We start from the raw sequence: 26,338 nt of genomic DNA, 5'->3' as shown, positions 1-26,338 counted from the left end.
ACCCAGATATCCTTTGTGAGTGAATGGTTAAACCAGGTGTGGTAGGTCTGTATCATTGAGTACTATTCAGTGGTAGGAATGAACTACTGATACATATAACAATTTGGATAAATTTCTACAGCATTAGTGCTGAGTGAAAAAAGCCAATCCTAAAAGGTTAGGTATTGTATAATTCCATTTATATAAGATTCTTGAAATGACAACATTATAAAAATGAAGAACAAATTGGTGGTTGCCAAGGCCTTAGAAAGGGGTGGAGCGGGAGGAAAGTTGGTGTGACTATAAAAGGACAAATGAGAAATCCCATGGGAATAAAATGCTCTGTATCTTGACTGCATTAGTGTCAATCTGCTGTGTGATATATTACTGTCATTTTGTAAGATCTTAACATTAAGGGAACTGGGTTGGAGTACTAGGATCTCTCTATTATTTCTCACTTTTGCATGAGCCTACAATTTTCTCAAAATTAAGCTTAATTTTTAAAAATATTAATTTTGTTGTAAGATTGGGGCTGCTGTTGTTCAAAAGATAACCTAAAGCCTGGTAGACGTTTTCCTTTTTGGCATTTCTTGTACACTACTGTGAAGTTCTTTACTTCCAATTATCTTTCCCTACCTCTTCCCCCACTGTCATATAAGCTCAGTGGTACCATATGTGGACCAAAATCCACCCCTGTGTAGCATACCTAGGTTGGTCCCATCTCTATTGTGTTTGGTATATCAGAAATTGCCTCCTCCGTTCCTATATAATAGGAATTCCTAAATCCCAACTTTTTATTGCTAGGATCTATAAATTACATTTACTCAACAAACTCTCATTTCTAAAGTAATTAATATAATATTATTGTTAAATATTATATTTAAATCCAGGTTAACTTAATTAAATTTCTTAACAAGATAAATCAAATACTAAGGAATAAAATTTCCCAGGTAAGGTGGAACCTTGGAAGGCCACAAATCATTGTTTTAGCTAATATATTTTTCAATACCTAAGAACCAACTTTTGCCCCTTTAAGGGCAATACTGCCCCATTGAAAGTGTATTTTTAGGAGATAATTTTAAAATTAAACAAACACCTGACCATCAAACCAGGAGGACAATCTTCCTGGTTTGGGGGAGTAAGTGCAGGTATGTGAGATTTCTCTATAGTTTTAGGTTCTTTTCAACCCTGAATATCCATGATACTGTTCCCCAGGATCCTTTAAATAGAAGATTCAAATCTCTGTTCCCTAAGCTAAACTTTTCCTACTTAGTGGGTTCTACATTTTCCAAGTCTAAGGGAACAATGATGAAATATCAATAGTAAATCATAAAGAATGGCACACAAAACAGTTTAGTGTAGGTCCAAATAACATTTGCACAATGTTTATCTGACCCAGTTAATAATATTCACAACCACTGTCTGGTAATGTACTAGGTATAAATGATCTTACATTGTTTACAGTGAAACTTATTCTGGGAGTGTTAGATGAACTCAGGATCTTAAGTCAATTGAAGGTGTGGCTCTGCATTAAGCCATTGCCTAAACTGCCCAATGTCTGCCCCTGGCCATTCTCTCTTACTTTGGACTGAGTGAGCTGATAGCCAGGAACTCTCAATTAGTCCTTCCATTAGGAAAAAAGAGCTATCCAAAGAAAGTCAGTCCTTAAGAGATCAAAAGTCTATGGTTTTTATTCCTGGTCCTAATGTACTACAGAAATGAAAATTTCTTTTTAATTTTTGAAAAAAAAAAGTCAAGAAATAAAGTTTAAAAGATCAGTTACTCCACCTTTATCTAATTTTTTAATCTCTTCAATTCCATAATCAATATCATTAAGCATTCAATGTGCCCTTACTAATGTGTCAAACTGTACCTTAAGCTCTAGTTAAATGCATTATTATGTTAATTCTCACAATATGGTAGTGTAATAAGTGCCATGATTATCCTTATTTATAAATCGAGAAATGGAAGCTAAAGGATACTAAGAATGTGCCCATGCTCAAACTTTCTTGTAATTCTCTGTTAGACTGCAGTATACCCCTCCTTTTACAAAAGTACTTCTGGGGAAGACTCCTTATCTCCTGAGGAGGTTTATTTCATAGTGTGATGGTGAGAGAAAGGACTTTGAGGTCAGCTGGACCCACATGAGAATTCTGTTCCACCTCCTATTGTTTATGAGCAAGTTAATTAATCTAAGTGTCCTCATCCAGAAAATAGGAATAAAAATGTCTTCATACTGGGATGTGAAGATTAAATGTGATCATGCTTATAAGAGCCCTTAGCTTTAAATAGTAGGACACATTAAATTATAGCTATCCACATAGTGATACAAATAGCCTCTCTACAAATGTACATAATAATCATTATTTTAAAAAAAGGAACTAAAACCACTGGGAACAAGGAGAATATAGAAAATTGGTACTTTCCATTCAACTTTGCTGTGAGCCTAAAAATGTTCTAAAAATAAAGTTTATTAATTATAAAACAAATAGCCAGAAAAAATGAGAAAAAATTTCAGACATTAAAAAAATGAAAGCCATGAGGTGCCAATTTTCACCTATTCAATTGTTAATGTTTCAAGAAATTATTTCCACTATAGGTAGGATGAGATTAGTGATTTCGCAGAATGATGTCAGGAACATTGGACAATAAGTATCAAGAATCTTCAAAATTCATCAAGATATATACATGGTATGTGTGCGTGTGTGTATTTGTATGAGTGTGCCTGGAATAAATAATTATGTACAAGAAATGTTTCTTGAAGCAATGTTTATAATGGCAAAAAATTGGAAATAGTCCTTATCTGTTTACAGGAGGATGGATATAGCTCTATGTTTATTAACATGAAAAGACTGTCATGATATCTAAATTGTAGGGAAAAAATCATGTGTTAAGTCTACAATCAGAAAGCTATTTTTGTTTTGAAAAAAAATGCAGCTTTATGTTTTAAACAATGGTAATGGCCATGCATAGTATGAGGATCAGGAAAACTTAAATTAATGGGAAGGCTTTGGGTTTAAACAACTTTTATTTATAAAATCAATAACCAAAAGACAAACATGAAAAAAAAAAAAAGACAAACGTATCCTTGCACATCAATAACCACATGTAATCAGAGTGCTCATTAAAGAATTTATCAAAGTAATGCTCTTCTTTTCAACCACTTCAGCATTCTAAGGTCCATAACTAGGAAGTCTCTTGAGAAAATCTAGGATTTGTTCTTCTATATATATAATTTAGACAGATGAACCTCAGTTCCCCAGAAACTAAAGTATCTTTTTCTATAAAATGTAATGAGATAGACAATAAGAATCAGAATCTACAGCAAACTGAATCCTTTATTATTTGAACATGCTTATCTGTGGGGAAGGAAGAGGCAATGGGGGGTAGTTAAAAAAATATCAAATGGTACTTCTCCTTCTCTAGGAGACAGATGCATGAGGGTTAGCTATAACTAGAAATAAGGTTACATCATCAGTTCATAATTTTTGAATAGAACATAATTCCTTTAAGTTTAAATATGTAATAAAATGAGTAAAGGATTATTGTTTCTATACCAAGAAAACAAATACATCTCATATGGGTAGACAAAGTCTTGAACTTTATTAGTGATGCTCATGTTTTAAATACCATGAGTGTTCCTTGAGCTGTGATTTCTACAGATATAATGAATTTGCCTAATAAATTCTTTATGGTATTTTCTCTGAAGGAAAACTAGACTACACTAGGTGCACACAGTTGGGATACTTTGGGTACCCCCTGCAGCTGCTCCCCACCCCCGACTCATATACCTGATTAGCTGTAAAAGGGAAGCCTTGAGGAAGAAGAGCCAGGTATGCAAAATTTTTTCATGGCACGGCCTTTATGTGATTTATGTGATATTCTGTCAGTTTTGCTTGGTTTCCTAATTTACTGATTAGCATCACAACTTTTTAAAAACTGCCTTTATGGCAGAGGACTTCCCCCATCCTATCCTCTACCCTTGGCAGGAATTGAAAGAGCAGCCCCTACTCAAGGTATTTCTCTCCCACCAGCCAGCCCTAACCGGGCTCAAATGAAAACCAGCTCCTTCACTTATAAGATCACATCTTTCTAGATGCTTTCAGGTAAGGGATTTGAGGTTTTACAGTTGTTCTCCACTATTATTTTCACTTTTGTTCTATCATTCTGTCCCTAAACAAGGGTCTGTTCAGATGTGTGTAGATCACTCACTATACTTAAACCATCTTTAAATCTGAGTACCAGATCAAAGAGAGTAACAGTCTCTTGGAATGCCATCATAACAAATCAACTGTCAGGATTTTTTAAAGATATTAAAATTCCAGATACTCAACGTTTACAACTTTGTAAAAAGTACATTGAAAAAAAAGGGACTAAACAAAAAAAAAAAACAACAAAGAAAAAAGCTGTGTAAATATACAGATGGAACTTTTTAAAATTATCTCAGGACTATAGTGTATTTTAGGGAGAAACATTAATTACCAGTTTCTTTAGTGGTTACATGGCTATCAAATCTTCTATTTCTTTTTCAGTCAGTTTTGGTTATTTTTATTTTTCTAAGAATTTCCCAAGTTTTCAAGTTTTGTTGTCATGAAGATATTCTTCATATTCCCTTCACTATGTTTCTGTTTTACTAATCTTGTTAAAGAGCAAATGTTTAGCATTATTATTCCTTTATAATTTTAGTTTTTGTTATATTAAATTCTAAATATATATCTTTTTCCCTCTACTTCCTTCATTTTATTGATTTTTAAAACTTAAAAAATGCATAGCTGATTAATTTTGAGTCTTCTTTTCCAATGTAAACATTTTAAGGATATTTAATTCCCTTATTTCTATCCCAAAACTCATTTCTGAATTACACTTAAACTTAACTTGCCCCCAAACCTGGATCTTTTCCCACATATCTGTTCTTTTTACAGTCACTGATCTTATCCATGGTAACTCTTATTTTTCCAGTTGTTCAGGACCAAACACTTGAAGCCATCCTTGACTTCTTTTGATTTTTCCCTCCCTCCCCACTGTGCCTCTCTTTCTTTCTTAGGATTGAACCCAGGAGGGCTTTACCATTGAGCTACATCACCCGCCTTATTTATTTATTTATTTATTTATTTATTTATTTATTTATTTATTTATGTGTTTATTTATTTATTGAGACAGGGTATCACTAAGTTACTGAGAGTCTTGCTAAGTTGCTAAGGCTGGCCTCAAACCTACAATCCTCCTACCTCAGACTCCTGGAAGTGCTAGGATTACCATAGAAGTTTGCCACCATGTCCAGCCTTGACTTCTATATCATATCCTTTGTCCAATAGATCCACAAATCCTATCATTAAAACTTTCAATATATCCAAACCCAATCACTCTCTCCTCACATCTTTTGCTAGCACTCTGCTCTAAATGGCCACCATTTCCCAATAGCCTCCTAACTGATCTCCTTATCCTTAATCTTCTGAAGTCTGTCTATTTCAACACAGGATCTGAGATATCTATTCACTCCTTGGTTTCAAATAATCCCCTGACTTCTCTTAATATTCATGAGAAGAATCTCGGTTCCTTAGAATGATCAAAAAGTCCTGTGTGACCTAGCCACTTGCTACTTCTCTGACCCATTCTCTTACTCCTCTGCTCTAGTCAAATTGCTGGGATTTAACTCACATTTCACCTTTTTAGTGAGGCCTTTCCTGACAGTTTATTTTATAATTGCAGTCCACATACCTCACCACCCAATACTCCCTGAGCCCCTTCCCTGCTTCTTCTCCTTCATGATACATATCATTACTTGACCTACTTTACCTACTTATTTACATATTGCTTCTTTCACTATAATGTAAACCCTATGATGCTACAGATTTGTGTGTGTGTGTGTGTGTGTGTGTGTGTGTGTGTGTGTGTGTGTGTCTGTTTTGTTCATTGCTATTGTAGTTATAATGATAGTATATGTGGCATTTGGTAATTAATTGGGGAGTAAACAAAATTAACCCTTTGAAATTCTCATGGATTTTGTGGCCTAGAATATGATCAATTTATATAAGTGTTTATTCATGAAAGAAAATATAGCCTACAGCTCTTGTATATGGTACTTTATATAATGTCCACTATACCACTGCACCTGGCATCAAACTTTTAAGTATTTTGTTCAAATCTTTTATTTCTTTATTGATATTTTATTTGCTCAATCTATCAGTTACTGTACACAGGGAATTAAAAAGTTCTTAACTATGACAGCAGATTTTTTCAGTTTTTGCTTTGTGTTTATTGAGCTGTGCTATACTCATTTAAAATTGTTATATTTTCCCAGTGAATGGGTTTTTCTGTCAATATTGATCTCCAGTCATCTCTACTAATGATTTTTTAAAACACTATTTGCACAACATTATTATAACTACATTAGGTCTCTTCTGAGTATTCATTTGGTATAAATTTTTTTCTGTTCTCTAAGTTTTTAACTTTCTGTATTTTAGGTGCCTTGTAAAAACTTAAGAGAAAAATCTGTTTCAACAATCTAAGATTGTGCAAATGAAAAATTAAGCATACTTACATTGACAATAATTATTGACTTTGGAGAGTCACTTTTACTACCTCATTGTAAGTTTACTATTTTCCATCTTTTTTTCCATACCTCTTCTTCTGCATGCTGTACCTTCCTCTAATTCTTACCATTTTGGAGGATACTTTTTTTTTTTTCCTTATCCAACATTTTCCCTCTACTTGTATGAAAATTACATACTCTATTTCTTTTCTTTTAGTGATTATCCCAGAAAGTCAACCATAATAAAAGTCTACTTAATAAAACCTAGAATTAGTAAATATCTTTTATCTTCCTCTTGAAAAGCATAAGAACCTTCAAATACTTTACCTTTTTTACTTCTTTTCTGATTTATATATTGTTATTGTCTAGGATTTTATGTTAGTTTTTAACCCCTTGAATTAGACATTGGTGTATATGCTTTAGTTAACAATTTTTGTTTAGATTCCTATAAGTTTATCATTATTTTCTGCCCACCATTCCTTTTTTGCATTTCACACTTTCCTTCTTTCTAGTTTTCTCATAAAGGATGCTGCCCTTCAAGAGTCCAGGTTTCTATAGTATCGCTGATTCAATCTTCCCCTCTGCTTTAGCCCTCAGCTCAGTCTCCTGTCATCAGAGTACACAATCTTTGTACACCAACCACCTCACAGCCAGGTGCCAGCAGATGCTCTAAAACAAACCTTGAGTTTGCTTACTCTTATGGAATCAAGTATCCTTAACATTTCAACCTCTGAGCATTTTTCTTAGTTTCCTACCAGATCAAGCATACTTTAAATAAATATTTTAAATTTATTATCCAGGAAGTTTTTCTCTGCAGATCATTCTATGTTGTTGCCTGACTGTCCTTAGCTAACTTAGTATTCATATTCTTTGAATTGATTTCATGTAATTATTCTATTTACCAGGAATGTTCTACTAGTACAAAGCATAAGTGAAAAAGCTTTCTAGAAATGGAGTTTGTTAACAACATTTTTAGTCACAAAATGATATTTTTTTTTTGCCTCTCATACAGTTCACATAAGCTGAGAGTCATTTCCAAAAGACTACTCTTACTTTCTCCCAACACCTTATTATAAAATTTTCAAACATATAGCAAAGACACCAAAATAGATATGTACATCTGGATTTTATCTTTATATTTTATAATATTGTTTCATCACATATCTCTCCACCTATCTATTCCTCTATATATCTATCAATTTGTTTTTATTGTTTTTGTATTGCAAAGGAAAATGTAACATCAGTACATTTTCTCATAAAGATTTTATTGACACAATATTTTTAGTTCCAGTCAATAAAGCTTCCTTTCCCAAAATTTTGTCTACTATTTTATTGCATAATACCATTATGTCAGAAAATTATAATCTTATAGTTAAGAAGGGGAAAGATAAATCTAAATAAATTACTAACTTTATAATATTTTATTTTCATATGAATAATATAAGCTTCATATGTGGCTGTTATGGTTTGGATGTGAGGTGTCCCCCAAGAGTTCACATGTGAAACAATGCAGGAAGTTTCAGAGGAAAAATGATTGGGTTGTAAGAGTCTTAAACCAATCAATGAATTAATCCCTGATGGAGTTAAGTGAAGTGGCAGGGTGTGGCTGGAAGAGATTGGAATTGGGGTATATATTTTGTATCTGGAAAGTGGAGTGAGTCTCTCTCTCTTTCTCTCTGCTTCCTGATGATATAAGCTGCTTCCCTCTGCCGCGCTCTTCTACCATGATGTTCAGCCTCATCTTGAGCCCTGAGGCATTGAGCCAGCTGTTACAGATTGAGACCTCTGAAACTGTGAACCCTCAAATATACTCTTTCTCTTCTACAATTATGCTGGTCAGATTCTTTTAGTCACAGCAGTGAAAAAGCTGACTAAAACAGTGGCATACTTATTTGAAGGATTTGCCCTTTCATCAAAATTTATACATTCTCATTACAGTTCCTATTTGCTTATGATAAAAAACTCTAGCTAGTACTTCCCTGTTCACTACTTCTGGGATACTATTCAATTTAATTAAAGAGGAAAGGGGAACAATTACATTCTAAATTTATTTTAAACAAAGAGGGCCTTCTGTATGTTAGTATTTTCCAGCTAAATGATTTCTTAAAATCAGACTGCTGTATCATCTCTTTACATTTGATTATAATACACACTTTACCATATCAAGGCTGCTTCTACTGCTTTCTATCTTTAATGTTAGGAGCAAAGATTTACACATCTAGGGAACTTTTTTTGTGAAAATCAATCACTTTAAACATTCAAAAAGATTTCAGGAAAAAACAAATAAGTTATAAAGTTCAGATTTGTTTGAATTTGGAGGAAGCTTTCAGGTAAATTTTTATACTTGCTAAAGACAAAAGAGGCCAAAAACCATAAAAACATGCTTGTGGAATTCCTCTACTGTCACAACAAAACCAAAACTATCTCCACACAGTATGCTTGTCCATTATCACAAATTCATACTATGGGCTTACCCTTTCCATTCTGGATGAAATTAAAATCAATCTAGTATTTTATTCTTATCAGAGGAATCCAGTCTGGAGTCAGACAATCTGGATCCCATGTGAATGATCCTAGGTACTTCCCTATGAAGCTCCTTTTCTTCATCTTTAATTTAATATTCTCTATGAAGGTCTTTACTGTTTAGGATTTATTTCATTATTTAATAACCTTTTAAAAAGGGTATTAAGGGGCTGGGGTTCTAGCTAAGTGATAGAGCACTTGCCTAGCATGTGTGAAACACTGTGTTCAATCCTCAGCACTACATATAAATAAATAAAGGTTCATTGACAATTTTTTTTTTTTTAAAAAGGGTATTAAAATGCCTAGCCAAAGCACAGGGAGTAATACAATTCTAGCCCTTCACAAATACAAAAAGGCCTTTGGTCTGTTTCTCTACCCCTAAGCAGGAGAACTTTTTGGCAGCAGATTAAACAAAAGAATGGGTCCCACTTAAGCTATCTCATTTAATTTCTTCTAAACTTACTTTTCTTTTCTCATAATGCTATGTATAGCCTACTATCAAAAGAACTGATAAATATTCACTATAAATGAAATAGTAGGGGCTGGGGTTGTCGCTCAGTGGTAGATCTCTTTGCCTAGCATGTGTAAGGCACTGGGTTCAATTCTCTGCACCACGTATAAATAAATGAATAAAATAAAGGTCTATCAACATCTAAAAAATATTTTAAAAAATAAATGAAATAGTAGACAAGCATTAAAAAAAAAAAAAAAAAGAAACATGAAAAAGCTAGTATACCACAAGGGAAAACATCTGATTTCAGATGTAACTACACAGAAAGTTAAAGTCTAATAATAATGATAGTATTAAAACAAAACAAAAATAATAATGACAGCATCAAGTCATTTATCAAAAGTAGTTCCAAAAAACAATTAGAAACTTCATTTGAGGAAAACCAGTAAACAAAAAAATTACACACTTGTAGAATATGAGCATCCCAAGGCTAACTGCACAGTTGCATAACAGGACTTTTAGGCAAAAACCAAACAACTGCATAAAGTCAGTGAGGCCAAAGACACAGTAAGGCCATCAAGAATATGCTCCCAAAGCTTCTATTTCATTTATGTTCATCTTTTTAGACCCTTAAGGCAACAGCTTACCTAATTAAAATTACCCATAAACAAGAAAAACAAAGTAACAATAAGAGCAAAGTCCTAAGTTCAAATAAATGTGACATGAGCTCCAACATTTTTGGCATTCTTTCTCAGTCATGGAAGCCAGCCTCATTCAGGGTGAAGAATCTCTTGAATATGTTAAAGTTATTCAGATAAAAAGGCAAGATTCAATTACAGATAATAACTCTTGCAATATATTTGCACTTCAGCTTCTAAAAATACTGTTTTCCAAAGGTTTAACTGCTTTGTAAAGTTCAAAGTGTCACTTTATATATAGAAAATTAATTATAGAATATGAATATCTACACAACAAGATACTCCTCAAGCCCTGACCAATCTGAAGTTTCTCCCCTTTTTGGGCAGTCAAGCATATTTATCAATCAGCCTACTCTTGAGTAGATGACCATTTCCAGTTATTTTATAATGCAGCATCTAAAATATACAGAGCAAATGACAAATAAATAGTAAGGAGCAGCAGATTAAGAAAACCAGTTCAAGATCTGACACCATGAGTAACCTGTTATTTGATCTAATTAAACCACTTACCATCTCTGACTCAATCTACTCATTTGTCAAATGACAACACTCCCTTTATAGGGTTGTTCTGAGGGAAAAAATGAGAGAACGTGTATTGAAGTCTTTGAAACAGTAAAAGGCACTATAACAGATTATACTGTTAGTAAAATTTAAAAACTCCAAAATCAATCCCTTGATATAATCTTCCTTTTGGTACACAGAATTGAAAATTCTATTATGTTCTATTTTAACACATATTATATACAAAAGTATGCTACACACACACATACACACACACACACACACACACACACACACAAAACAAAGGAGTAATCATTTTTAACAGAGTCTGATATATACCACTCATCTTTAGAAATGGAACATTAATACCTTAGAGGATTCCATGTGCCTGCCTGTTCTACCACATTTGTTTTCTACTCTACACAATTCTAAATTTTGTGGCAATCACTTCTTTTTTTTTTATTTATGGTATCACCTTTACATGTGCTCTAATCTCTTTTTATCTATTCATCCATTTATCTTCCTTCCATCTATCCATTCTGTTTTCAGAACCATATATACATATATATATATATATATATATATATAATACTAAATATATTTGTCTTTCAAGGTCTACAGTATTTTTCTCAGAGCCATTTGTCACATTATTATCTAATTTGTAACATATCTCAAGGTTAAAGGAACATATTATACCTACAGAAAGCAGAGAAAATGAGGGACAGTAAAGTTAATAATTTGCCCCATTATTTAATAATGATGAATCTTTCTATAGTAATTCTGGAAGAAAAACAAACCAACAACTATCTCAGAGCTTTAAAGCATATTCATATATTTAGTTTTAATTTAAATGAAAACATTGTCAGTGCTAAGAACAAATTAAATATTTTTATATTGATATTATATAACTGGAAATTTTTTGCTTCAATATCAAAGGGGAAAGAATATTAAGGAATACTGATGATGTAAAAATCCCAAACAATATTCAAATATTTCCTTAAAAGGAAAATTAAGAACAGATTAAATAAAAAATATCAAGAGAAGAAGTCTTTTTCTTTTAAGAGATAGATTGTTAGAAAATAGCCATATTATGGAATGTTCTAATTAAAGAAGATGACTCCTGAAATTGCAATTAGTCTGACACAAATCAGTCCAAATATATCATTCACCTGAGCAAGTGGTGGAAGAATCTCCTTGCATATCTGCTGATCTGGTCTCTATATTCCAAAATAGTTGTATCCAGAAGTGGTCGTGTTGGAGCATAGAAGGTTCCAAGGCTTGCCTCAAGCTGTGCTGTGGAATTTAAACGTAGCAGCACTAAAACAAGCGAAACTCCTTCAATTACAACAAAATACTCGTGTTTGCAGTCAGTCAGGTTTTGCAAACTTGGATGAAATGTGAGCTTGTTGCAGGAAAGATGAAATTAAAATATGACAGCTGGTACAAAAACAAACCTGTGTATAAACTTTCACTTGAGGCAAAGCTGACAATGACTCTGAGCAACAAAAAGCTGTCAAAACTGAAGAAATTCATAATGAACCAACCTCTCACCACAAATGGGTAATTAAAACAGTGACTCATCAAAGTAACACAGTTTGAACTAGTATTTCCTGTAAAATCAACTTGCAGTGTGCTCAACATTTATTTTTAGTTGAAAGGAGAAAACTAACCTTTTCATATGGGAAATTGAAATCAGCTTGGCAGAAATGTTTTTTAAAACAATACAAATAAAAAAAGCTATAGGGGAGCAAGATCACCTCTCTATGGCAATTTTAACAGGGCAGTGAAAGTCCCTATATCTTCCCTAAATCCTGCTCTAAGCAACAGGATTTTGGGTTTTGTCCATATGTGAAAGCTAACACCCTGGGAGAAGAAAGGAGGCCTGAAAAGCAGGTTTTGATAAACAAGTGGGATAGAGATTAGGGGAAAATGCAAAAAATGCCTTGGTCTTCTATCAAGACATGCCTATGGGACTGTGGTTCAGCCCAGAAATACCTGGAAGTTAAGTAATTACCATAATGGTGAGAGTATGCGTATGTATGAGAACACTACAGTTCACAGTTAGACTCCTCTGATTTTTATGCTGTCAGTACTAGGTTGAATAAACAATTCATTATTTAGTAAAACTCTTTAGTTGTAGGCACATTTGGGTTTGGAAGTATTATATTCCTCATCAGAGTAATTGCTATGGACTTGGCTAAGCTGTTAGTAATTTCTTTTTTTAATCATAAATCTAGACAGTAAAGTAAGATGAAGTTTAGAAGCATTTTCTTTCAAAGCAGCAGTCAATTTAGATTAAAATTGAATATAGCAATGCTATTGTGAAAACAAGCCAGATTCTCTTGCCATTGCTTGTTTTCTTGACAGCATGTTTCGTACATCTGAAATGTTCGAACCTACATGGAATACTCGTAACTCCCAGCACAGTTACAGATTCATTAGATAGCCCAGCTTGATGTTTAAGGCAGAAATGAAGATCTCAAAGATAACCACAACACAGCTACAAATAAAAGAGCTCACTGGGTTCCACTAATAAAAGGAAAACAAATTACCATGTCAAATTTGTTAGCTTCAGATAGAATAAATCTCAGAAGAACTCTGAATGTTTTAGAAATGTGTTACTTGGGGGGGAATGCACATATCTACTTAAAATGCACATATTCTGATAACCCAGCATCATACAAGCATTTTATTTTAATAGGCTACTATCATAAAAGCTTTTTATTTCCCTATCTCCTCAATATGGTTCCTTGAAAATATCCTTTATTAGAGCAAGAATCTGATAATGCCCATTTGTGTATTCCCTAACAATCTTTCTTATGACACAGTAATCTTACAATATAAATTCACTAAGGTGTTAGCAATTTCTCAGTGTCCTGAGAGTTCTTCTGGAAGTATAAATTTAGGATCTCTTATATAGATTTTATGTATCACTATAGGCATTCTTTAGGGACTGTGTTTTGTTGTTGTTGTTGTCGTTGTTATTTTTTGGTATGTACCAAATTTTGAGATCGTAAGAGTGTATCAATACTAACAAATAATTACTTGAGATAGTTCTGCTGGCAGATATATTACAGCAATAAATTATACTCTAATAAACTTGGAGTTAAGCTTTCTTTTTATTGTTAACTAATATTCATTGAGTACCTACTGTGGGTCAAGCATTGTAGAAGGCAGTGAGAGTGCATCTGTTCTGTTGGGGGTGGGGGCAGAGCTGTGTGGGGATTGAACCCAGGGTCTCACATATGCCATGTAAGCAAGCACTCTACCACTGAGCTACATCTCCAGCCCTTTTGTCAAATTTTGTTTTGAGGCAGGATCTGGTTAAATTGCCCAGGAGGGCCTCAAACTCGTAATCCTTCTACTTCAGTATCCCTAGTAGCTGAGATTGCAGGTATGTGCCATCTCACTTGGTTTGTGGAAGGCATTTTCTTAGTGTAGAAACACTGAAATCTTCATGTATAGGTTTGTACTGCCTCCGAAAAGTTCATTCAATTAACATTAAATAAATTATTATATGGAATTCTGTGAGTTGGGCCAAGACCCATGATACAGATTTCCTGAAGAAACATGTTATTACTGATTATTATCCTCTAAAATGACTAAAATGAAGATTATCTACAGAATACTATCAAAACAACTTGCTTACTTTGGAAATTTAATAAAAAGGTAGTAAGCCTGGGTGCAGTGGCACATGTCTGTAATCCCAGCCGCTCAGGAGGCTGAGCCAGGAGGACTGCGGGTTCAAAGTCATCCATTAGGGGGCTGGGGAGATAGCTCAGTCGTAGAGTGCTTGCCTTGCAAGCACAAAGCCCTAGGTTCGATACCCAGCACCCCCCCCCCAAAAAAAAAAAAGAGTCATCCATTAGCAATGGTGAGGCACTAAGCAACTCAGTGAGACCCTAATCTCTAAACAAAAAATACAAAAAAAAAAAAAAAAAAAATAGGGCTGGGGATGTGGCTCAGTGATTCAGTGCCCCTGAGTTCAATCCCCAGTACAAAAAAAAAAAAAAAAAAATGCAATAAGAAGATCCATAAAAATGCACAGAAAATATTAAGAAAGAAAATGTAAAGGACCTTTTGATATATGTCTTATTTATCCTATCTTATTATCTATAGTCAATTTCTCACTGGCCATGATTTCCCACCATTAATATTGATGCTTATTACAAATATATAAAATGAAGTTGCAAATGTTTTGATGCAATTTACATTATATAAATGAATACCTCATAAAACATTTATTTTCATTATTGTATGTGACATCTTGTTTAGTTTTTGTTTTCTTTTTAACAGTCTTCTCTCTCTTTTGACAATAAACATCTAGGATCCCTATGGGCAAAATTACTTATTGAGTAAAGGTGGGAAAAATCCAAGCAGATAGAAGGGAGAAAGGTGTCAAAAGCACAAGTTAGAATAATGAAAACAAGAAGGAGCAATGTGGACTACAATTCTGACACACACAAAAATGACTGTTAAGGACTACTGTCTGGACAGAGGACTTGGATGTGAGAAAAAAATATTGATGTCTAATGTGAAGGAGAAATAAAGGCCTTTGTTTGAGGCCCTTTGTCTACTGATCCAAGGTATATGAAATTTCTGATCAAAGTTTGAAATCTGAGCATATTTCACACTTAGACTGAATTGTACAATGACTGCATTGTGAGTTCCAACACAAGCTATACAGAAAAGTTGTTTTTATGTTGATAAATACTACACAGTAAGTACTATATGGGAGCAATTATCTGTTATCTGATCCTTTCCATTTTAATAGAGCATTAACATTTTTGCTTTTCCATCTCCATAACATCACTCAAAAACATCCTTAAAAAATCTAACTCACAAAAAGTACTTCATGTATACACAAAACCAATTTATGAAACATATTCAGGTCTGACCTTCTCTCTCTGGAGTGAGTCTTTGTCTAAGGAGATGGTTCACAATGGCACTCATGCTGATAAAGCACTGCTGGCCCTGAGTGTCCCAATTCATGCTGCTTAGGATGTTTATTGCTTCATAGATCTCATCACAATGAATGTACTGGCAGATGATGTCTACAAGGCCCAGTTGTCCTTGAGTGAGGATACCTGCCACAAAACATATAAAACTAGATGAATTTTTTAAAACACAGAGTAACAAAAACAAACTTAACCTTTCCATAAAGGAAAATTTTAAAAAAACATTATTACATGTATTAAGTGCTAGTATATGGGATTAATCCCCTTCTCAACCAATATTTTCTATAAAATATCTTGGTACAACAGGAACACATTTATCCTTTTAAAATGAAAGAAAATCTACCTTTAACCTTAGACAACAAGAACATAAAAAAAAGTTCAAGGGAAGAAGGCATTCTGTTCTGGTCTTCTTTTATTGTCTTTTTTTAAAAGACTGATCTCATTTGAAACTAACAATTTCTGAGTGTTAAATGACAATAAATACTAGGGCTTTAAAGCATGTTTCTGTTTTGTTTTTCATCTTTTAAAAATGACTAGCTATAAAATCTTTTTTTCTTCAGCCAGTGTTTACTGACTTGAGCAAATCTACAAAAGCTTCTCAGTACAAATAATCATAAAGCTAAATGAGAAAATGTGTGTGAAATTATTTTATAAGCTATAAAGTATTATAAAATATTACTGCAATTCTTTTTATTACTATCATCATCACTTAACAGGGCTATTTATAGGTTGCAGGATTTTTTTAAAAACATTAGTTAATGAGAAAGATGCTGAAATTCTTCACACTAACTTCAAGTCCCATCGAAATAAAAACTTCTGCTAATCTAACAGGACTCAACTTGATAGGGAATCTGGGGAATTGCCCTATAACTGTACTGAGCAGTAAAACTTTACTATTCCTTCTGTATTTGTACAATCAACCAATGTGACTATCTAAAAGTCATCATGAGCCTGCAGTCAAGCACTGGAAGTCCTCATAAATCAAGGTGGCTCCTTGGCAGTAGATATTAATGCATAGAACTTTGCAGGAAGCTGAAAATACCTGAGATTTGTTGATTCTATCCCTAAGCAACACTTCTATGAGTAGCAAGAGAAAGAATTGATCTGTTGGGCTGGGGGAGGCTACCATAATTGTAATACATAGTTCAAAGATGACAAAATCTTAAAAAAAAAAAAAAAGGACAAAATACGTACAGAGAAACAAAGAATGATTACAGACTTTGTATCTGAAACTATGCAAACTAGAAAACAACAGGAAGACATTTTTAAAGTGCTGAGAAATAAAAAAATGAATTAATCTAGAATTCTACACTCATATTAAAGGGTACAAAATTTATGAAGAAACAATTCATAAGTACACCTAATAATTGAGCTATGAAATAATAAAGCAAATCCTGACAAAACTAAAAAGAAAAAATAATTAAAATATATAATTATGATTAGAGATTTCAGTTCTTCTTTTATAAATCAAGAGAACATGTAAACAGAAATTCAGGAAAAGTTTAAAATACTTGAAAAACACTATCATTGAATTTCACCTGACATTTGTAAAAAAAAAAAAACAATTCACCCAGCAGTGGAATATACATTCTCTTTCAGGCACACTGAACGTTAAACAAGTTGAGCACATTCTGAATAATAAGAAGAAGCTTTAATACATTTCACAGTTTTGAAATCATGAAAAAGGTTATGTTCTCTGACCACCAGAGAAATAAATTAGATAACATAACAGAAAGATACCTGGAAAATTCCCAAACATTTAAATAACCTATGGGTTAAAAAAATCACAAAGTATATTAGAAATTATCTTGAATTGAATTAAATAGAAATATAATACACAGAACTTCATGAAATGTAGCTATGGTAGCGTTTATAAAAAATATCTAAGTGTTTCAGTGAGAAAAGAAGATCTAAGCTGAATAATCCAATTTTCCACTTTAAGAACCTAGGGGGGGAAAAAAGAGCAAATTAAATCCAATGTAAATAGAAGGAAGAAAATAATAAAGATAATACATAGAAAATAGGAAAGAATAGTAAAAATCAAATGAACTGGAAAGCTTTCTCTTAGAAAAAAAATCAGTAAACTGAGGAGAAATGATACATTTATCAAAATTAAAAAAAAGTACAAAACTACAGACATTTAAAAACAGGTGAAGAGTATACATAACTTTATGTAAATATAGCTTAAATTAAATGAATTCCTTGAAAGACCGAAACTGTCAAAGTTGATTCAAGAACAAACAGGGGCTACGATTGTAGCTCACAGACCTTGGTGTTCAATCTCTAGCACTGTTTTCCCCAAAAAGAAAGAACAGATAACCTGAATGACTTTATACCATTTAAATTTCAATTCATTGGTTAAAAAAAAAAAAACCTTTACACACTCACACACACACACACACACACACATACACACACACCACTTCAACTCTTTGTATGTATAGATGCCTTTACTGATGAATTCTAGCAAATATTAAAAGAAAGTGTGTACTCTGCATAACTCAAAATACAAGAGAAACAAATACTTTTCAATTCATAAGGTTAGTACTATACCAACACTAAAAATGACAAAAATGTTACAAGAAAAGAAAATAATACCTCAATATCCTCATAAACAAGCATAAAACTACTTAGCAAAATATTAGCAAAACTAGAAATATACAAAAAAGATGCATGAATAAATAAAACATCTCACAAATGTAAGGTCACTTAAGCATCTTAAAACCAATCTATATATTCACCACATGACCATACAAGATAGAAAAAAATTATTATTTTAACAAATGCATAAAAAAATGCTTGAGAAAGTTTCAAAATTCACTAAAGATAATATGTCATAGCAGGCTATGAACAGAAGAGGAATTCTTCAACCTAGAACATCATAGGTAGAATGAAAGACTGAATGTTTTCTACCTGTGATACGAAACAAAGCAAGGATGCCATCTCTCACCACTTCTATTTAATACTGTACTTGATGTCATAGCTAGTATAACAAGGGAATAAAATGAAACAAAAGCATACAGATTTAGATAAAATGTGAAATGATTTTTTAAATTCATTTTTATTGTAAACAAATGGGATACATCTTGTTTCTCTGTACATGAAGTAGAGGCATACCATTTGTGTAATCATACATTTACCTACGGTAATGGTTTTTGATTCATTCTGTTATTTTTTTTCTTCCCCGCCATCCCTCCCACCCCTCTTATCCTTCTATACAGTCCCTCCTTCCTCCATTCTTGTCCCCCTCCAACCCCCCACTATGTATCATCATCTGCTTATCATTGAGATCATTCGTCCTTTGGATTTTTGAGATTGGCTTATCTCACTTAGCATGATATCCTCCAATTCATCCATTTGCCTGCAAATGCCATAATTTTATTATTTTTTATGGCTAATATATATATATATATATATATATCACAGTTTCTTTATCCATTCATCAATTGAATGGCATCAAGGTTGGTTCCACAATCTGGCTATTGTGAATTGAGCGGCTATGAACATTGTTGTGGCTGTATCTCTGTAGTATGCTGATTTTAAGTCCTTTGGGTATGGGCCAAGGAGTGGGATAGCTAGGTCAAATGGTGAGTCCATTCCAAGTTTTCTAAGGAATCTCCACACTGCTTTCCAGAGTGGCTGCACTAATTTGCAGCCCCACCAGCAATGTATGAGTGTACCTTTTTCTCCACATCTTCACCAACACCTATTGTTGCTTGTATTCTTGATAATTGTCATATAATTGGGGTGAGATGGAATCTTAGTGTAGTTTTGATTTGCATTTCTCTTATTACTAAAGATGGTGAACATTTTTTCATATATCTGTTGGTTGCTTGTAGATCTTCTTCTGTGAAGTGTCTGTTCATTTCCTTAGCCCATTTGTTGATTGGGTTATTTGTATTCTTGGTGTAGAGTTTTTTGAGTTCTTTATAGATTCTGGAGATTAGTGCTCTATTTGAAGTATGAGTGGCAAAGATTTTCTCCCGCTCTGTAGGTTCTCTCTTTGCATTGCTGATAGTTTCCTTTGCTGAGAGAAAGCTTGTTAGTTTGAATCTATCCCAATTATTGATTCTTGCTTTTATTTCTTGTGCAATGGGAGTCCTGTTAAGGAAGTCTGATCCTAAGCTGACATCTTGAAGATTTGGACCTACTTTTTCTTCTGTAAGATGCAGGGTCTCAGGTCTGATTCCAAGGTCCTTGATCCATTGTGAGTTGATTTTTGTGCAGGGTGAGAGACAGGGGTTTACTTTCATTCTGTTGCATATGGATTTCCAATTTTCCCAGCACCATTTCTTGAAGAGGCTATCTTTTCTCCATTGCATATTTTTGGCCCCTTTGTCTAATATGAAAAAAATTGTATTTATTTGGGTTTGTGTCTGTGTCCTCTATTCTGTACCATTGATCTATCTGTCTATTTTGGTGCCAATACCATGCCGTTTTTGTTACTATTGCTTTGTAGTATAGTTGAAGGTCTGATATTGCAATACCCTCTGCTTCACTCATCCTGCTAAGGATTGTTTTAGTTATTATGGGTTTCTTATTCTCCCAGATGAATTTCATGATTGCTTGCTCTATTTCTGTAAGGTACATCATTGGGATTTTAATTGGAATTGCATTGAATCTGTATATACTTTTGGTAGTATGGCCATTTTGAAAATATTAGTTCTGCCTATCCAAGAACATGGGAAATCTTTCCATCTTCTAAGGTTTTCCTTAATTCCTTTCTTTAGTGTTCTGTAGTTCTCATTGTAGAGGTCTTTCATGTCTTTTGTTAGATTGATTCCCAAGTATTTTATTTTTTTCAAAGCTATTGTGAATGGGGTAGTTTTCCTAATTTCTCTTTCTGAGTATTCATCACTTATGTATAAAAATGCATTGCATTTATGAGCATTGATCTTATATCCTGCTACTTTACTGAATTCACTTATGAGTTCTAAAAGTTTTCTGGTGGAATTTCCTGGTTCCTCTAAATAAATAATCATGTCATTAGCAAACAGGGATAGTTTGAGTTCCTCTTTTCCTATTCGTATCCCTTTAATTTCTTTAGTCTGCCTAATTGCTCTGGCTAGAGTTTTGAGGACAATGTTGAATAGAAGTGGTGAAAGAGGGCATCCCTCCCTTGTTCCGGTTTTTAGGGGAAATGCTTTCAGTTTTTCACCATTTAGAATGATATTGGCCATGGGCTTAGCATAGATGGCCTTTACAATGTTAAGGAATGTTCTCACTATCCCTATTTTTTCTAGTGTTTTGAGCATGAAGGGATGCTGTATTTTATCAAATGCTTTTTCTGCATCTATCGAAATAATCATGTGATTTTTTACTTTAAGTCTGTTGATATGGTGAATTACATTTATTGATTTCTGAATGTTGAACCAACCTTGCATCCCTGGGATAAAACCCACTTGATCGTGGTGCACTATCTTTTTAATATATATTTGTATGCGATTTGCTAAAATTTTGTTGAGAATTTTTGCGTCGATGTTCATTAAGGATATTGGTCTGAAATTTTCTTTCCTTGATGTGTCTCTGTCTAGTTTAGGTATCAGGGTGATATTGGCTTCATAGAATGAGTTTGGGAGGCTTCCCTCCTCTTCTATTTTCTGGAATACTTTGAGAAGTATTGGAATGAGTTCTTCTTTAAAGGTTTTGTAGAACTCGGCTGAGAACCCATCTGGTCCTGGACTTTTCTTTGTTGGAAGGCTTTTGATGACTTCTTCTATTTCATTACTTGAAATTGATCTATTTAAATTGTGTATGTCGGGTGATCTAAGATGGCAGACTAGAGGTAGGCTGCGTTCCTTGTCTCTCCGTAACTCTGGTTTCAAGCAGAAGATATCTGTTTCTTGGTGACGCAGTTATACTGCTTATCGAGCCCCTGGTGTTTACCCCATTTGTCTGCTGTGATGACCTGCAGTCAGCCAGTATATTGACGTTTTTTTTGAGTGCAGATTGCTCACTGTCAGGCGTCTATCATCCGCCATTTGCCTGCCTCTCGCCTGTCCATCGCCTGCCTTACACCTATCCATCACCCAACGCATGAGGTTCACCTCCCGATCGTCCAACAACAGTCAGCAAACTGATCGCTGACCACCAGTGGAGCTCCAACTGTCTGTTGTCCCCTGGAAGTTCACTGTTACAGTACCTGTAGGTTTGATTACACGTGGCTGCCGCCATTTTGAGACAACAGCCAGGCACCATAGGACCCCTAGCCAGATTGACTGAGCCCCGTCTCCAGAATACCTCAGCCCAACCAATCACTCCCTGCCTCTGGGACCCTCACATCGACTGACTGCTCCCTGCCGCCAGGACCCCCAACCAACAGACTGCGCCCTATCACCAGGACCCCAGACCAACTGATTGCACCTGGCCTCCAAGATCCCACAACCACACCAAACACACCGGACCTCCAGGACCCCTGCTGGACCAACCACATCCCGTCTCCAGAACCTCCAGCTGACCACGTCCACCCCTGGGCTGCAGCTCCCCATTTCCCAACACACTTCGAAGCCAGAGCGGCCGTCTTGGATAATCCTGGAAGCAGTAGCTCCGATCTTTGAGTGGGGCAAAACCCATCCTGCGACGCCTACTGGAGGCTTGAAGCTCATTGTCAGGTACCTCTCATGCATCAGGCTACTGAATTCTGGGAGGTTTCATTACTATATGACTCTTACACAGATTTTCTTTTTTCTCCATTTTAAAAAAATTAAGTTTTTATTTCTTTACTTTTCTTGCTCTCTTTTCCTTTTGTTTACCTGTTCCCTCAGAGTCTCTTTCTCCCTTTTTTGCATGCTAACATTCGATTTCTTTTAATTACACTCTCACCCTTTCTATTATCTAGACTTTCTGTACATTCTTTTCTTATCCCATTAACAGCCACATTCTACATCCCTCTGCATCCTCTTTGTCCTCCATTAGAAACTGCAGACCTTATTGCAAATCTGTTTGTTTTACCAAAGATAATATTTGAACTCATTTTGGTTACAATGACAATTTTATTATTGTCCCCATAGGTGCTATTTGGTCTAGGATTGCATAGTGCCTGAATTGGGCACTGCTAATATTGATCTCCCCTTAAAGATAGGGTTTTGGAAACCTATAGGGCCACTATAAGCCTACAGGGGGAAATCTGCAATACCCCAGATCTGCAATGCTAGAGGGGAAGATACATGAACAACATGAAAAAACAAGGAAAGAAAATGATCCAAACAAATCTAGATTCTATATTAATAGAATCCAATGACAGTTTGTTAGAAGAAATGTCAGAAAAGGACTTCAGATTATACATGAATTAAGATGATTCGTGAAGCAAAGGAGGAGATAAGAGAGCAAATGCAGGCAATGAATGATAATACCAATGAGCTGAAAGAGCAAGTGCAGGAAGCAAAATATCATTTCAACAAAGAGATAGAGATTCTCAAAAAAAAAAAAAAAAAAAAAAAAAACCTAACAGAAATCCTGGAAATAAAGGAGACAATAAACCAAATAAAAAACTCAATGGAAATCATCACCAAAAGAGTAGACCACTTGGAAGACAGAACCTCAGACAATGAAGACAAAATATTTACTCTTGAAAATAAAGTTGCCCAAACAGAGAAGATGGTAAGAAATCATGAACAAAATCTCCAAGAACTATGGGACATCATGAAAAGACCAAATTTAACAATTATTGGGATTGAGGAAGGCACATAGATACAAACCAAAGGAATGAACAACCTATTCAATGAAATAATATCAGAAAATTTCCCAACCCTAAAGAATGAAATTGAGAATCAAATACAAGAGGCTTACAGAACACCAAATGCACAGAATCACAACAGATCCACACCAAGGCACATTATAATGAAAATGCCTAACATTCAAAATAAAGATAAGAATTTTTTTTTGTTATCTTCTAATTTTTTTTATTGTAAACAAATGGGATATATATTGTTTCTCTGTTTGTACATGGCGTAAAGGGATACCATTTGTGTAATCATAAATTTACATAGGGTAATGTTGTTTGATTCATTCTGTTATTTTTCCCTTCCCCCCCACTCCTCCCATGCCTCTTTTTCTTCTATACAGTCCTTCCTTCCTCCATTCTTGCCCCCCTCCCTAACCCTAACTCTAACTCTAACACTAACCCCACCCACCCCCCATTATGTGTCATCATCCACTTATTAGCGATATCATTCATCCTTTGGTTTTTTGAGATTGGCTTATCTCACTTAGCATGATATTCTCCAATTTCATCCATTTGCCTGCAAATGCCGTAATTTTATCATTCTTTATGGCTGAGTAATATTCCATTGTATATATATACCACAGTTTCTTTATCCATTCATCAATTGAAGGACATCTAGGTTGGTTCCACAATCTGGCTATTGTGAATTGAGTGTCTATGAACATTGATATGGCTGTATGTCTGTAGTATGCTGATTTTAAGTCCTTTGGGTATAGGCCAAGGAATGGGATAGCTGGCTCAAATGGTGGGTCCATTCCAAGTTTTCTAAGGAATCTCCACACTGCTTTCCCTAGTGGCTGCACTAATTTGCAGCCCCACCAGCAATGTATGAGTGTACCTTCTCCCCACGTCCTCGCCAACACCTGTTGTTGCTTGTGTTCTTGATAATCGCCATTCTAATTGGGGTGAGATGGAATCTTAGGGTGGTTTTGATTTCCATTTCTCTTATTACTGGAGATGTTGAACATTTTTTCATGTTTGTTCATTGCTTGTAGATCTTCTTTTGTGAAGTGGCTGTTCATTTCCTTAGCCCATTTGTCGACTGGATTATTTGCATTCTTGGTGTAGAGTTTTTTGAGTTCTTTATAGATTCTTGAGATTAGTGCTCTATCTGAAGTATGATTGGAAAGATTTTCTCCCACTCTGTAGGCTCTTTCTTTGCATTGCTGATAGTTCCCTTTGCTGAGAGAAAGCTTTTTAGTTTGAATCTATCCCAGTTATTGATTCTTGCTTTTATTTCTTGTGCTATGGGAGTCCTGTTGAAGAAGTCTGGTCCTAAGTCAACAATTTGAAGAGCTGGACCTACTTTTTCTTCTATAATCTGCAGAGTCTCTGGTCTGATTCCGAGGTCCTTAATCCATTTTGAGTTTAGTTCCGTGCATGGTGAGAGATAGGGGTTTACTTTCATTCTGTTGCATATGGATTTCCAATTCTCCAGCACCATTTGTTGAAGAGGCTATCTTTTCTCCATTGTATATTTTTGGCCCCTTTGTCTAGTATGAGAAAATTGTATTTATTTGGGTTTGTGTCCGTGTCCTCTATTCTGTACCATTGATCTACCTGTCTATTTTGGTACCAATACCATGCCATTTTTGTTACTATTGCTTTGTAGTAGAGTTGAAGATCTGGTATTGCGATACCCCCTGCTTCACTCTTTCTGCCAAGGATTGCTTTAGCTATTCTGGGTTTCTTAGTCTTCCAGATGAATTTCATGATTGCTTGCTCTATTTCTGTAAGGGATGTCATTGGAATTTTAATTGGAATTGCATTGAATCTGTATAGTACTTTTGGTAGTATGGCCATTTTGACAATATTAATTCTTCCTATCAAACAACATGGGAGATTTTTCCATCTTCTAAGGTTTTCTTTAATTTCTTTCTTTACTGTTCTGTAGTTCTCATTGTAGAGGTCTTTCACCTCTTTTGTGAGATTGATGCCCAAGTATTTTATTTTTTTCAAGGCTATTGTGAATGGGGTAGTTTTCCTAATTATTCTTTCCAAAGATTCATCACTTATGTATAAAAATGCATTAGATTTATGTGCATTGATCTTATATATCCTGCTACTTTACTGAATTCACTTAAGAGTTCTAAAAGTTTTCTGGTGGAATTTCCTGGTTCCTCTAAGTATACCATCATATCATCAGAAAATAGGGATAGTTTGAGTTCTTCTTTTCCTATTCGTATCCCTTGAATTTCTTTGGTCTGTTTAATTGCTCTGGCTAGTTTCAAGGACGATATTGAATAGAAGTGGTGAAAGAGGGCATCCCTCCCTTGTTCCAGTTTTTAGGGGGAATGCTGTCAGTTTTTCATCATTTACAATGATACTAGCCATGGGCTTAGCATAGATGGCCTTTACAATGTTAAGGAATGTTCCCACTATCCCTATTTTTTCTAGTGTTTTGAACATGAAGGGGTGCTGTATTTTATCAAATGCTTTTTCTGCATCTATTAAAATAATCATGTGATTCTTGACTTTAAGTCTATTGATATGGTGAATGACATTTATTGATTTCCTGATGTTGAACCAACCTTGCATCCCTGGGATGAAACTCACTTGATCATGGTGCACTATGATAATATATTTTTGTATGCGATTTGCTAAAATTTTGTTTAGAATTTTTGCGTCGATGTTCATTAAGGATATTGGTCTGAAATTTTCTTTCCTCGATGTGTCTCTGTCTAGTTTAGGTATCAGGGTAATATTGGCTTCATAGAATGAGTTTGGGAGGGTTCCCTCCTCTTCTATTTTATGGAATACTTTGAGGAGTATTGGAATGAGCTCTTCTTTAAAGGTTTTGTAGAACTCGCCTGAGAACCCATCTGGTCACGGACTTTTCTTTGTTGGTAGGCTTTTGATGACTTCTCCTATTTCATTACTTGAAATTGGTCTATTTACATTGTGTATGTCCTCCTCATTCAGTTTAGGCAATTCATATGTCTCTAGAAACCTGCTGATGTCTTCGAAATTTTC

The 26,338-nt window shown here is 34.5% G+C and overlaps 1 protein-coding gene across 1 annotated transcript in view; it reads right to left on the bottom strand.

Moving 5' to 3' along the window:
• Wdpcp (WD repeat containing planar cell polarity effector) overlaps window positions 1-26,338 on the bottom strand; it is a 374,171-nt gene that overhangs the window by 190,817 nt on the left and 157,016 nt on the right. The window contains 2 exon segments of the mRNA XM_047522166.1: window positions 11,854-11,977; window positions 15,583-15,771. Of these exon segments, the coding sequence (XP_047378122.1) occupies window positions 11,854-11,977; window positions 15,583-15,771 (313 nt within the window).

This window comes from Sciurus carolinensis, chromosome 13, assembly GCF_902686445.1.
Source record: "Sciurus carolinensis chromosome 13, mSciCar1.2, whole genome shotgun sequence".
Taxonomy (NCBI): domain Eukaryota; kingdom Metazoa; phylum Chordata; class Mammalia; order Rodentia; family Sciuridae; genus Sciurus; species Sciurus carolinensis.
Note: the sequence above shows the minus strand (reverse complement) of the source record. Positions and strands in the feature narration are given on the sequence as shown.